Genomic DNA, 15,105 nt, shown 5'->3' on the forward strand with positions numbered 1-15,105 from the left:
AGAAAAACTACTCTTTAAAAACAATATTTTCCTGATAGTTTTGTTGGCTATCCTAATTTCAAAGAAATATAAAGGACTAATCCTGACTAATGGATCCATTAAGAGTGCACTGGAACACCTTTTTCAAAATAAATAAATATACTTCAACACGCTTCAGGCCATTTGCTCAGAGGAAAACATCCTGATGAAATTTTGCGCCCCCAGAGTGCTGTCTCTAATGTTCAGGTAAGAACCATTGTTGTTTTTATCTATAGAAAGCACTTCCTCTGAAAGTGGCTGAAATCCTAATGCACTCGATGACATGATTCGAACAGCCAAAGAAACGGATTTCCATCTATATAATCTCTCCATTTATCAAGGAACATATTGAGGCAAGACTAGTGTCAGCACTTATGTCCTCTGTGTATTTCATGCATTATACTTTGCAGGTTGTTGTGTTGTTTGATGCCTTTATGCTCTGCTGTCTGTATCTCAATCAGTGAATTCAAATGGCATTCCTAAGGAGTGTCTAAGTTATCCTCAAAGCATTACATAGCACTATATGCTTTCATTTTTACATCCGTGCCTTTAGGTACCATAATTTCCCTAGGAATTCCAATCTTGATACTGCAACATATCTCACAAAACTCTTATGAATTAATGGATTATCGGAGTATTTTACCTTGTTTTCTAATTGTATTTATTTTTACAGTCTATGGTGCTAACACAGAAAGAATGCAACTTTGGTCTGTCAAAAACATGTTCAGATGCTATTTCACAAGGCCCATTTTACAACCCTATAATTAGACTGGGGAATAAAAGGACCCGTTTTTAGTAAGACTTGTAAGTCTGCGTAGCTCTGCAATTCACCAACAAAACACTAGATGGGACTAAAGAACCAAAAACAGAAAGAAAGGACTGAAGAAGGCTGCTTATGCTGGGTTGCTTCTCCCTGTTTTTAACCTTCATTATGAAATAGCCAGTCAAAAATAAAGGCTTTTTAACTTTGGAAGAAGAGTGCCTTGGATCCCCCCCCCCCCCCCCCCCCCCTTTTTTTTTCTAGAAAGAAAGGACTGTCTGGAGACAGATCGAATTTGTTAAACATTTTAAATTTCAATTTGGTAAAAAAAATAAGAAATAACCACTGTTCTAATAATGACCAAATTAACCAAACATATACAACTGAGGTGGTTTGCACTCACTGCATTGATGTACAGCAACATAATGTAAACAAGCCTTATTTGCACCTGTCACTGTGATTTAATATTCTAAGATTCTCCTGCCTAAATCAGTCCAAAATCAGACTGTGAAAGTCCAGGTACATCCCTCAAAACTGAGGGTGTTGTTTACTGGCCATCCTCTTCAAGACTTGAACAAACTCCAGCCGTTCCTGCATGGGTAGAAACCGAGACATACAGAGACACGAATTAGCTTCGAGAAAGCTTTCCTGCAGAGAATTGTGGTCTGTGATCGAATACAGTGTCAGAGAGAAGACCAAAAGTCTGTCTGAACATCATCCATCATGGATGGCCACCAAAATGGCTGGTCGATTCTGGAGCTATTCACCACCTGCTTGTCGTGCATTGATGTGCTTGCCAGTTCTGAGGTAGCCTACCTCAACTAAAATGGAGAGATGGATCAGCAATGGTGAGTATATGGGGCCGAAGTGAATCTCTATTTGAGATCAGAGAAGGCTTTCTCTGCTTCTTCATAGTGGAAAGGGACTGTTTAGAGGGGACTATGGTGAGGGAACCAGTCACGGAACTACAGTATAGTCACTGAACCGTCTATAAATGTGTGAAAATAAGAAATAATCCCCAAATCGTTCTTATGAAATGTGTGTATCTCTGCCTTGGCAAGTTTGTTCCTCTGAATACATCAGGACAGTCAACCATACTGTACATATACTGTACATACATACACATATACATACATATACACATAGGATGTTTACCATGTATAATTAATTGCTGTGTATCTTCTAGTTGAACCACAATGTGGAATGTTGTTGCATTGGCCAAATGTGATCTGCCAAGTGGTAGTCACTGAGGGATTCTAGCACATTGATAGGCCTACTGCAGGGGTAAGCTATATCTTCAGAAAACAATTGCCGGCATAAAACACGAACCAAATAATGTATCTGATACTGCCTAGATTGTTTCAGTTCTGAGACTGACTGTTGCCTGCAAATTTGCATGCAGATTCCTGATACTTTCATGCTAGTAACCACTTGTGGTCAAGTAGATGTTGTGGTGTGTGGGGGACGTAGGCTACTCACCTCAGTGACAATGATGATTTTCTTTTTGAAAGGCTATCTCCTCAACCAACTGTTAAATGTATGGGCCTGGTGAAGTCCCTCCCAAACTAGTTTAATGTCTGCACACAGACACACATTTCTACACTTTTTGTTTTACGTTTTTTTTTTTTTTTAGCAAATATTCAATGCAATGCAGTCAAAGGTGTGTAGGCCTAGTGTAGAAAGGGCTTTGATTTACCAAAGTTGTTAGGCCCATTTCAAGCACTTGCATCCGCTTGCACCTGTTCTGAGAAATAAGTAGGCCTAGCCTACGTTTTAAGAAATAGGCTAGCCTACCCATCATCAAAAATCTTGTCCTATTTTTTTTTTTTTTTTACCTTGTTAAAAAAAAACTTGTTGGCTGAGTAATAAAAACATAAACATCTTACAAGGGTTAAGAAGGACTAAGCCAAGTTATTCTTAAATAGTAGCCTATAAATAATAATAAAAAAAGCAGAATCTGTTGCGCCTGTAGTCATCTCGCGCGAAGACAACTTCATTTAGGTCGCGCGAGCCATTTCCGCTGTAAAATTTCACATTCCCGCCATCATCGACTAGTGAAGTACAACGTCGTGGACCACCACACTGTCAACAACACCGTATTGGTATCACTCCATGCCGGCAAAATAGGCTTACTTCTACCGGAAGATCATTGGAATCGATATTTTCCCTTTGAGTCATCTGTAAGGATACGTCCCTGCAGAAAGTAAGTTATATCTGCTTTATAACTGTAATTTGGCGAAGGTTTCATCTTCAAATCACAAGCAAGCGAATCACTCAGCTAGCGGGCTAACGTTAACTCCGGCCTGCAGAGGTTTATGACTATACTTAGCAAGCTAACGAGTAGGTTTTATGTACATATTCTAGTAACCTGTGAAATAACTTTTGTCAGTGAAATAATGAGGATTTCTGAAATTTGCACATTTGTCATGCGTTGTCTTGACATGGAATGTGTCGTTGTGTGCTGCGTTCAATAACCTAGCCTGGACGTACACGGCAGGTCAACCGCGTGTGATGTTGTTAGCGGGCTAACGCGCCTATGATGATTTTGCTAGCCATTGCTAGCTAACTACTAATTTTACCGTGCCTGACAGAATAGGGTAATGTTACGTCTGCTAATTGTCTGATCACCCTTCTTTCATTAAAATGTTACAGTTCATTTCCGACGTAACAAGCTGTGTTCTCCTATAATTTTGATGATAACTGGTATGATATTAGATACCCAAAGCTAACTTTTAAATGTCTCAACTTTCCTACGTTAGCCGCACCATCACTAGCTAGCTAATTGCGCGAGGGATGCTGCTAGTAATGGGGTAGTCTGGCCAACGCAATGGCCATAGAACTAATGAACGCACACTAACGGGACAGGATTTGACAGTTCTTGCGTTCTAATGTCAATAATTACATCGAAGTCTGGAATGTGTGTGTGTGTGTTAATTCACTGTCTTGCGAGTCCTTTGCTTGACAATATCTATTGGCCAAATGTTGTAATGCAGTGGTCGCATTGGCTTGCTTGTTCACTGTTCGTGTGTCCAGCTCTTGGATGGATGGATGGATGAATGTAGTGTTTAGGGGTTAACTAAAGGTAACTTTTGTTTTTCAAGTTTGGGAAAAACGTGGATCACCAGTGTTAATGTCATGTAACTTTAAATCTGTGTGTTTCATTTAAACCAGCCCAGTATCCGCGCCAGTATCAAGCCATTCTGTTAGGATCGGTGTATTCATTTGTTAAGCAGTAGTTATATGATTAATGAGCGGATCACAGTATTAGCAGATAAAGGAAAAGAGTAGCAATCATGTTATAAGGTGCTCTGGCTACGGCATTTGTATTTGTATTTTTTAGAAGGTCTGATACTTTTGAATGCGAACACCTAGCGGCGTTCCGACAGAGTCCACCTGTCATTTGTGTTATGAAATAACACAATTAGCATAAACGATGCCCCCTTTTTTTCTGTAACATAGAAACCTGCCACAAAACCTAGATAATGAGGATGGTTGTTATAAATGGTCTTAATGTTTGCTTTCAGCTGTCGTGTAGAACTCGTGAAGACTTCACAGCCCCTGTAAAATTCAGGAAGAAGAGCGCTGCATCTAGGCTGTCATGGCAGTCGCAGTGCCTAAACTGTCCAGTGGCAGCATTGTCCGCATTCGCATCAACAGTCTGGACCTGGGTACCACCAGGTGGAAAGAGGGTGTCTTTGAGATCCACGAGAAGGACAACAAAGTGAACCTGTTACTGAAGTTCAACAGTGGCGGTACCCCTAAAAACTTCCAGGTTAGTTTTTATTACAAATTCTCGTTCGCTAACACTGTTGAATTTTTCAATTTTTATTTCCCCCTTTGTTTAGACATGATCTGAAAAAGGTATGATATTTGCTTTGTATCTTGTAGTTGAACCACAATGTGAAGAATGTCGTGTTGGGCCCCGTGCGAGCTGCTTGCAGCCGACTGGTAATCACTCTGAAGGACTCCGGTACTGTTACCTTGGACAAGACACCTGCTACAGTCGCTAAGAAAATGAAGGACTATCTTGATTCACTTAAACAGGGGAAAACAACCGGTAAATGTCTGTTTGGTGTCTTTAATGTTAGAAGTGTAATTGTTCAAGACATTTCAAATGTATTCAAATATCTTCTATTCTTTCTTTCTTTCTCTTAGTACTGAAAACGAATCAGGGAAGTGCTAGTTTTGTGGGGGTACTTGGAAATCGTACAGGGAAAAATGAGACACCCTTATCTACGCCAGAGAGACAGGTGAGGCATTTAGAAGTAATTTTTACTTCACTAATGGTGAAACATTGTTATCAAACATTTAAACAAGTGGAACTTGAATCCACAGACCACTCCCAGGCGACCAGGTACTGATAGCCGGGAGGAGAACACCCCAAGGAAGCCTCTTGGAAGTCCAAGCCGAGTTGCCTCTACACCTGTCCGACCGGGCCTCTCCGAAAATAGGTAGGCCATTATGTAGGTCTCGTGCCTCTTCATCTCATAACCCGCCACCACCCTGATCTTACTGATCTGTAAGTCCTCAGATACATTTGGATAAGGCTTGGTTTGGGGACATCAATGTTCAAAGGGACTGGCCTATGTTGAGCATGTTTTGATCTTTCTTTTTAGAAGTGAGAAAAGGAAGAGGCTCATGAACTCGGAAAGTGATATGGCTGAGGATTATCCCAAGGAAAATGACTCGTCTAGGTGAGGGCAATTATTCACAAGATTGATGCACAATACAAACAATAAAAGCAGTTTCCCATCACACACTTATTTTATTGACTGATGCTGGTGATAAAATGTAATCTTATTGAACACTTCAACAGCAACAACAAGGCGATAGCGGATCCATCCCGGAAGTTTCTTCTCAGCTGCAAGGAGAAGTTGAAGCAATCTGAGGAAAACAGGACCTCTGGTCAGTTTTTGGAATGTGTTCCTTCATCATTCATTTTTTAAGACATACTCGTGTTGTGATTTTGTTGGGTCTCTTTTGATAATGGTGTCCTTTGCCTCCACAGCCTCACCTGCACCTCTACAGCCATCCTCCTTCTATGGCAGCAGACCAGTTGCTAAGGATTATACTCAAAGCCATTCTTTTCTGGACAGGTACGAAGCCAATAGTGCAACTTCTCACTAGTTTCATTTCTCACTGTGTGATACGTGCTCAAAGACCTTTTTTTTTTTTGGCATGGCATAGCAAGATTGTGAGAGGATCTTTTGTGGCCAAAAGTGCGATTGCTGCAGAAATTGTCAGAAATGTCATGGACATAAATTTCCAATTTTCTTACCAGGGTTTGTTTTCTTGTAGCAAATAATGTAGAAATGACAGTGGCAGGTAACATATGAATTTACAAGGAGGTGTGTGTGTGTGTGTGTGTGTGTGTGTGTGTGTGTGTGTGTGTGTGTGTGTGTGTGTGTGTGTGTGTGTGTGTGTGTGAGTTGACACGTCCATGGCGTTTGAAGTGGCGGAGCTCATGATTTGGGTATTGGTTTCAGGCCCAGCAGCACGAGCCAGTCTCCTTCTACTAAACGGAGCTTGGTGTTACCAAATCACTCCACTCCCTTTAAAAAAGTGCGCCCTTCGCTCGACTACAGTGGCTGGAACAAACCAAGGCCATCCACCCTTACCCAGCCACAGCCTTCACTACAGGGGTGAGAATTACTTCTGGTTTACATAGATTTGTGTTCAGAACAGTAAGCAGCAATGCAAGATCCATAACTTATCTCAACAATGCAATGTGAATGCATCTCCTCTGAATGCTGTTCTAACATTGCATGGTTTCTGCTTTCAGATTCTCAAACTTGGGGAACACATGCTATATGAATGCGATCCTCCAGTCGTTGTTCAGCCTGCCATCTTTCTCTAATGACCTACTCAAACAGGGAATCCCATGGAAGAAGGTTCCCAGTAATGCCTTACTCAGGTAATGACTCCTAGGTATTACCCTAATTACGCAATCTGAAATTAATTTGTTTTGTTTATTAAAGCAACACTAAAGATTTTTTTTGTATTCTGAAATTAATTTGTTTTGTTTATTAATTAAATGCACTTTTTGGTCCCTGGTTGTTTTTCAGACGCTTTGCACATCTGCTTGCCAAAAAGGATATTTCGTGCCCAGAGTTGAAGAAAGACCTGCTGAGGAGGGTGAAGAACTCTATCTCCTCCACCGCAGAGAGATTCTCTGGATATATGCAAAATGTAAGTTTGTGGTTATACTTAACTTTATTCATTCATGTGTGTATGTGGTATGGATTTCCAAAGTAAGTACACACAAACACACACACACGCATACATAAACATACACATACACCAACAGGCTGAATCACACATACATCTCACACAAAGTGATTTTCGATGCCACGTAACACATGTAGCATGTAGCACCCAGTTCAGTGCTCTGTATCTGTGACAGATGGGAGCAGTGTGAGGAACTGGTTCAGGGGGGGTGTGAGTCAGCTGCTGTTGTGTGTGTGTAGACGTGTGATGGCTATGGCGTTTATGTCCGATAAATAAAGTAGAATGATGTTTGACGTGATTAAGGAAGATAAGTCTGTACGCGCAGGTGTTGTCTCTGATGGAAATGCATGTTTGAATCTCATCTCCTAGGACGCCCATGAGTTTCTGAGCCAGTGTCTTGATCAGCTGAAGGAGGATGTGGAAAAAGTAAACAAAAGCTGGAAAAATGAGCCATCGCCATGGGACGAGTCCCAGAGTCCGCGTTTGAGTGACGAGACGGACACCTCTCGTATCTACACCTGCCCTGTAGTCGTCAATATGGAGTTTGAGGTGCTTCACACAATCACATGTAAAGGGTGAGTAAAATACTTAAGTATCATGCTCTCATCTTTCACTGCTTTACATTGGTAAATATACGTTTGTTTCCAGTAAGGAAGGAATGGTCTTAGCATATTTATTTCTGTTGGCAACATTTTGCAATGGCACATTTGTTTGCAGGTGTGGAGAGGTAGTTCAGAAGCGTGAGCGGTTCAATGACCTGTCAATCGACCTGCCGCGCAGGAAGAAAACGATTCCTCTGAGGTCTATCCAAGACTCACTTGACCTTTTCTTCAGGGTAGGTGTGGAGCACCTAGGAACACTAGATAGTAGTTCTGACACGATGCAGAAGTACGACAGCACCCTCACCCTCATGTCTGTTCCTACAGATGGAGGAGATCGAATACTCGTGCGAGAAATGTAGCGGGAAAGCAGCCACGGTGACGCACAAATTCAGCAGATTGCCGAGGTACGTCTCTTGAATTCACCTGCTTACAATGACCCACAGCATCAACCGTCTACCATCTGGCTGATTTTTATTTATCCCCCCCCCCCCCCCATCTTCTTCCGCTTTCCTTTTGCTCTACTCCTATGCAGGGTCCTGATCCTTCATCTCAAGCGGTACAGCTACAACGCCCAGTTGTCTCTCAACAGCAAGCTGGGCCAGCAGGTGGTGATCCCCAAGTACCTCACGCTGCTGTCCCACTGCACAGACTCCACGCGGCCTCCCCTCAGCCTGGGCTGGAGCGCACAAGCAGCCGTGTAAGCACTCTTGCACCTGTACAGGAATTTCCCGACTATTTGCCGTGGCTTATACATTGATTTTGCAAAATTTCTTCAGCTATAAGGTTATTACAGGGGGGCAGTTAATATGGTGTTAATATGGTTTTGTTTCTTTTAACTTGCATAAAACACTGCGGCTTATACACAATGCGGCTTATATGCGGGACATTACTGTAGATGTGGTTGTTATAAGGTGTTTGTGTGGGTTTATTTTCTGTAGCCCATGGGTGTGCATTTTGTTCTAAAATGGAGTGACAGTCAGTACTACGGTTGCTCGTGTGACACTTTGTAAGGGGCTGTTCTCTGCTCTCATAGGTCACGGACACTGAAAACCTCCCAGACTGTGAACAATTCCTCGCTACGGTCAGTACCTGCTTCGGTTTCGGAGCCAGAAGAAACTTTGAGTTTGAGTCCTTTTCTGCTTTCTTTTTTTTGTAACTGTGATGTATTTCTTCAACAGAAAAGGGACCCTTAAACCTTGCTCGTCTACTTACACCATTGTGGATTCTGATAGTGAAGAGGAGCTTGTCAGGAAAGTGTCCGTCACCCGCAAACATAGACTGAGTGAAAGCCTGGCAGATGACGAGAGATCTGAGGAGGTAAAGCCTTTAATGTCTTTTACTTGGTATTCTGAATTATTGTTGTGTCTATGCTGCTGTTAGCCTACCACTTGGGTACTATATGTACTGCAAGTAGATTTGTCAAATGTGCAGTTGGCCCATATTAGTGTTGCATGGTGCGTCAGTACTACAAAAGTAGTTGCAATACCTTGACATTAAAAATGTCACAATAGTTTTATTAGTAGTGATACTTTCAGAATGACAGTGTTTTGCAGTAGCCTAAGATTTGTATGTCATGTCTGTGTAAGCATGCTTCTAGTTCTTCCCATAGCCTATGTATCTTTTACACACACACACACGCAGGGGGCTTTCAACCTGTAACTCATGCGATAAGTAGCGTAAAGCGGGACATGATTGCTAGTTTAAGTGATGCTGTGGCCGCACAGCAACAAATAGTGGGCTAATGTTAATGGTAATGCAATTCAGATTTGTAGGGACCATTTGTAGGGACCATTAAATGAGTTGCAGGGAGTTGTATATTTCAAGTTTGTAACACACACACACACAGCACACACCCACACCAACTGTGCTAAATGATCTGATTTGACATCGCTGCAGATCCCCCTGACTCAGCCCAGTGCCCAGACTGAGCAGTCTGAATTCGCCGGCATCAGTGATGACGAGATGCTGGCGGCTGTGCTGGAGATGAGTCGTCACGAGACCACGCTGGCCGCGCCGCCAGAGGACGACCCCACCAGCAGCCCCGACACAGGCTTTGGAGACGCCGATGGCCAGGACCTGACTGGCCACATGGAGCTGATGGAGGCAGACAAGCCATCGACAGGTATGATTTGGTTGCTTCGGCAATGGGGGGGTTCTTATGTTGGATTGCACAACCTGGAAAATCTGTTTATTTTGTGCATTTCAGTTGTTTGTTGTTGTCGTCATGTCTTAAAAGTGCAAGACACTGTTTGTTGACCAGCTACAGTAAATCTCTGATTTATGACTGTTTTATTTATTTGTTTATATATTATAAATGTGTTTATTGAAACATCTAATCACACATCCTGTATGTTTACATGTTTTTTTTTCCCTTTTCTTTTTAAATCTGTTTTATTTATTTATTCTTTTTTTTTTTTGTTACAGATGTGCTGGACTCCTTAGATCTCACCATGGATGAGAACAAGGAGAACCAGACCCCAGACGCCGCGCAGGGCGAGCTGGACTGGGTGCAGCAGTACAACCTGGACCAGGAGCGGGAGGAGCAGGAGCTCCAGCAGGCACTAGCCCAGAGCCTCCAGGAGCACGTAAGAGCCCCTCCACTCTGTATTCATAATCAAGGACCGGAACTATCCGTTTTAGAAATGCTCTTTAATGACAGAGACAGTGGAGAGTGACAGGAAGTGAATGGAGAGAGAGTAGGGGTCGGATCCGGAAAGAACCACAGGGCAGGAATCGAACCCGTGGTACGGTGCAGGTGCCCCAGCCACAGGTTGCGCCATAGCTGGGGCCAGAAATGTGACTTTTTTTTTTTTTTTTTTACTTGATTCTCCACAGGAGGCTCGGGAGTTGAGGGAGGATGATGACTTGAAGAGAGCCACGGAACTTAGCCTTCAAGGTCTGTTTAAGTTTGAATCTACACCTGCCCACCCTTCTGGCGTATCTTCAATATGTCACTGATATTGTCTGAACGGTCAAGTTTAGAAAGGCTTTTGATAGCAGGATCCTGACTACAGAATTGTTCACCTTTTGTAGAGTTTAACAACTCCCTGCCAGAGTTGTGCTCGGATGATGACTCTGGGAACGAGGATGTGCTGGATATGGAGTACACGGAGGCGGAAGCTGAGGACCTGAAGAGGAATGCTGAGGTGAGGGATGGGACAGGGATGGAAGTCTAGAGTTGTCATTTGTACATGAATATGACATTTTCCGTATATGTATGTACAGTGAGGAGCACATGTATTTGATACAATGCTAAAACAGGAATATAAAATCATCATTTGACAATTGATCTTAATGCCTTAATTCAAAAAATGAGTAAAAATCAAACCGCCAAGGACACCAATTTTCTTTGTGATTGAAGAATGTATCGTAAATAGATAAATGTTTTCCTTAAATGCTAGGGGAAGGAAGTATTTGACCCCCTATGTAACCCTATGGGAATTTAACACATAGGGGCAGGCAGATTTTTATTTTTAAAGGCCAGCTATTTCATGGATCTAGGATATTATGCATCCCGATAAATTTCCCTTGGCCTTTGGAATTAAAATAGCCCCACATCATCACATTCCCTTGACCATAGCTAGAGATTGGCATGGTGCTTTTTCCAGTAGGCCTATTAGCCTGTTTGATTTGCATTGAGCTCAATGAGCATCAAACAGGCTAATAGGCCTACTGGAAAAAGCACCATGGCAATCTCTAGTTATGGTGAAAGGTGTATAATGATGTGGGGCTATTTTAATTCAAACGGCCAAGGGAACTTTATCAGGATGCACAATATCCTGAATCCATGAAATAGCTGGCCTTAAAAAATAAAAATGTGCCTGCCCCTATGTTAACCCTATGTGTTAAATTCCCATATGGTTACATTGGGGGTCAAATACTTCCTTCCCCCTAGCATTTAGGAAGAACATTTATTTATTTACGAAACATTCTTCGATCACAAAGAAAATTGGGGTACTTAGCGGTTTTATTTTTACTCAGTTTTTGAATTAAGAAATTAAGATCAATTGTCAAATGATGATTTTATATTCCTCTTTTTAGGCAACTTTAGCATGGTATCAAATACATTTTCTCCTCACTGTATGTGTGTGTGTGTGTGTAACTTATGCTTGTCCCCCCTATTTCATTCAGAGTGGAGACTTGGCCAACTCATTCAGACTCATCAGTGTGGTCAGTCACATTGGCAGCAGCTCTTCCTCAGGTGAGGGTACACACATTAACATAGGGGTAGCAAACGGGTTGGGTTTCTTAAATAGTCTTATAGGCTTTTTGCTTAATCTTTCTTGCCATAATATTACCATAAATCTCTTATCAATTGTCCTCCTTTCCCAAAGGCCACTACATCAGTGACGTTTACGACATGAAAAAGCAGTCCTGGCTGACTTTCAACGACATGGATGTGTCCCGGACTCAGGAGTCTACTGTTCAGAGGGACCGCGACCGAAGTGGATACATCTTTTTCTACATGCACAAGTGAGTAAAAGCAGAGGTCATCAACCTTTTTAGGGTCAAGGCACACTAAAGGTCAAACTAAACCGCCAACCGTGACTCCTCACTCTCAATACATGCAATATGTTGATGAACTGAGCACAAAAGAGAGGCTAGTTATCACGGTCACGGGGTAAAGGTGATTTTATTCTGTTGCTCGACAAGGGAAAAGGAAGCGGTCAAAGTTGCACGTCCTCATGTTATTTTATTTATCTGTAAGTGCTAGAGCAAGCAGTTGGTAAAAGTTGTGATCTCTAACCTTTTTCGTCTGCCTGCACAAAGACATATTTGGTTCTTTAAAAAAACACGGCACACGTGTTAGGAACCACTGGTTCAGTAGTCTCCTCCCAAATAATTTGTACTCTTTGCTGTGCATCAAGCCTTAACATTCCCTTGTTGTCTTTAGGGATGTATTTGATGAACTGTTGGAGGTGGAGAAGACTGGAGGCAGCAACGAAGCGAGCCGCACTGTACTGCAGCCCCTCTGAGAGTGGTTTGTGTGTGTGTGTATATGTATGTAGGTGTGTGGGTGCGTGTGTGTGTGTGTGTGGACTGGACATCTGACACCTCACGGATGTCATCAGGTGGCTAAATGTGCTGCCTCTCTTTTTCTCGTACTACTGATCACCCCGTCCACTTTCTTCTACTCTGGGCACTTTCTTTTATTTTTTTAGTCTTGTAAATCTAATACTGGTTATAACCCTGTGTCCTCTTTGTCACGTTAGAGGCACACTGTTGTTTCTGAATCATAATAGATAAACTTTGACGCTTTGTACACATTTATGGGTTTAAAATAGTTTGGCCTGAAAGAATATATAAATATACATATATATATTCCCCAAGCTCATCTCCAAACAGTGCTTCTTAAAGTAGTTCTTCGGTACAACAAAGCATTAAGTCGTGCATCAAGGACCTCATTGGATGTGTTTTAGAAAATGTTGGTCCTTCTTATGGCCAAAAGCCGCCTCTTCACCTTTGAGCTTTCTATGTAATTCTCTTTAATAAAGATCTATTCTTGTATGTGTTCTGAGAAGGGAGATGGACGGTGTGAACTATATCTTTACTTCTATATGCAGATAAACATGGTGCAATATTTATTTGGCCTATTGGCGTCTGTTTGTCCTACAGAGACGGATGGGTGATATCCGGTTTATCTTTACAGCTTTACCTGTGACTTGTTTTATAAGTTTTATTTTATGAACTAAATTAATCTAGCCTGTCTTTTTATATATGAAAAAAATCACTCATGCCTGTAGATTCCACTGGAAATACTGGTAGTTCTTTTGTCCTTTAACAACCCACACTTTGAGATTAGTCTCCAAAAAAAATTCAAACTGGTGTAGAAATTACTTGTGTGTTCTGTTTAATGTTCAAACCAAGGGCCAGTAATATCTTTATAGTCTGCTTTTACATTTTCTTTTAAATAAGCTCTTTGGCTACCTGCTCTCAAACAAGAGTGTACTGAATGAACGGTGAGAGTGAATACAAAGTGTACAGTAACAATGATATATACATACATATATATATATATATATATATGCTCTGTCAAATTGCCCAACATTCAGCTTTTAGCCTCCTGAAGCGCATTTAAATAAAACATGAGAAAAGACATCTCTTTTGTGTTTAATTATCAAGTATAGCTGCTTGGCACGACCCTTATCACACAGTGTAAAGATAGAGTAAAAGTTCATCAGCATGACCTTGAGGTATAATGTTGAATAGTGCACTGGGTCACCATCAGAGTTGGGACAGCGTGGTCCACCGGTCACGTTAGTCCCCCAGGCAATAACATGATTATCTATCTTGAGAACATTTGTTTGAAAGTGGTTCCAGTCGGCTGCCAGTCAGTCTGTTGAATTCTGCCAAAATGTAGCTTTCTCTCTGGAACATCTATTGAAAAACGAGAAGACAATGTAACGACAAGCGATGCTCATCTGACGTTAGTACATCACAACAAAGTGCAGAACCAAATACCTCTTTCCATTCTTCGTCTGTGTCATGTCTGTATCCGAGTAAATGACAAATCCCATGAGCTGTGACCACCTGCACAGAAGTACATTAGAGATTGAAAAAGTACGGCCGTCTGAACTTTAATTAATATCTGACTATTTACGACTTTGCCTTTATTTTGTGCTCACTGTCAATGTGCTGTGAAAGTCTTGAGATTTCCCTTTACACTGTTGCATCACATACTCCACTCCAAGGAATATGTCACCGAGGTTGTGCTCGTCTCTTTGCAATCCACACGGGAGTTTACCGGGTCTCAGGTCCTTCAAATTTGACAAATATTCGTCCATATCACTGATGAGGATTACCAAGCCTGCCATTTCTATTTTTCAAAATGTGAAATAACTTCCCTTACCTCGTAGAAGGGGAAAGATAGTACATCCGTTGGTGCATTCTTTTTTCTGTAGATGTTGTTTATCCGTTGGATCTTACAGTTGTCAACACATATTAAACCCACGTCAAATTTCTGAATGCCTAAAATATGCCTCAACGTTTCTACATCTTTGCGTAGTCTCGCGCGCCGCACAGGCACCACGTGCTGGAGATTGCGAATAACTACACCCATGGCAGAAAAATGACCATGAACGTTTGGGCTGTTCAGTCTTGCATATGCACGTTAACCCCAAAACTAAAAACCTCACAATATAGAACTCTTAGAATAAATTATTACTTTCAGTTCAGTTATCCTCCAACGCGTGGGGCACATTAGAGTTTCTAAAAAAACATGTCGATCATAAACGATTTTACCAGACTTCGCTAGCTAACACCATTGCTACCAGCAGGTTAGCTATAATCTTACAAGCTAGAACTAATGTTATCGCTACAATCAAATGAGAGTCGCATTCTCCCTAAATATCACACAGAATATGCGGTCTCAAAACAGCGCCTGGGTGCCCATATACCAGCGAACTCCAGTATCCAGTTAAATGTATGTCCTTAAATGACACAGAGAGACTTCCCTGTTCGTCCAGATGCACTGGCGGACCTTGACCGGTGTTTTCT

The 15,105-nt window shown here is 41.8% G+C and overlaps 2 protein-coding genes across 2 annotated transcripts; one reads left to right on the forward strand and one right to left on the reverse strand.

Moving 5' to 3' along the window:
- Positions 1-2,827: 2,827 nt before the first annotated feature.
- On the forward strand, positions 2,828-13,376 carry usp37 (ubiquitin specific peptidase 37). The gene is made up of 24 exons (XM_062534537.1): positions 2,828-2,981; positions 4,303-4,550; positions 4,667-4,835; positions 4,934-5,028; positions 5,114-5,229; positions 5,395-5,472; positions 5,595-5,683; positions 5,787-5,874; positions 6,265-6,420; positions 6,561-6,692; positions 6,844-6,967; positions 7,376-7,581; positions 7,724-7,841; positions 7,933-8,012; positions 8,141-8,305; positions 8,642-8,689; positions 8,787-8,925; positions 9,505-9,730; positions 10,033-10,193; positions 10,444-10,504; positions 10,642-10,754; positions 11,740-11,809; positions 11,943-12,081; positions 12,503-13,376. Exons 2-24 carry the CDS (start codon positions 4,377-4,379, stop codon positions 12,582-12,584), a joined length of 2,829 nt encoding a protein of 942 aa, XP_062390521.1. The 5' UTR covers positions 2,828-2,981; positions 4,303-4,376; the 3' UTR covers positions 12,585-13,376.
- Positions 13,377-13,703: 327 nt separating this feature from the next.
- ybey (ybeY metalloendoribonuclease) lies at positions 13,704-15,104 on the reverse strand. The gene is made up of 4 exons (XM_062534584.1): positions 14,459-15,104; positions 14,235-14,366; positions 14,071-14,139; positions 13,704-13,986 (listed from the first exon to the last, which is right to left on the reverse strand). The coding sequence occupies exons 1-4, from the start codon at positions 14,666-14,668 to the stop codon at positions 13,891-13,893; spliced, it is 507 nt and encodes a 168-aa protein (XP_062390568.1). The 5' UTR covers positions 14,669-15,104; the 3' UTR covers positions 13,704-13,890.
- Between the last annotated feature and the right edge of the window lies 1 nt (position 15,105).

Source organism: Sardina pilchardus, chromosome 4 (genome assembly GCF_963854185.1).
Source record: "Sardina pilchardus chromosome 4, fSarPil1.1, whole genome shotgun sequence".
Taxonomy (NCBI): domain Eukaryota; kingdom Metazoa; phylum Chordata; class Actinopteri; order Clupeiformes; family Clupeidae; genus Sardina; species Sardina pilchardus.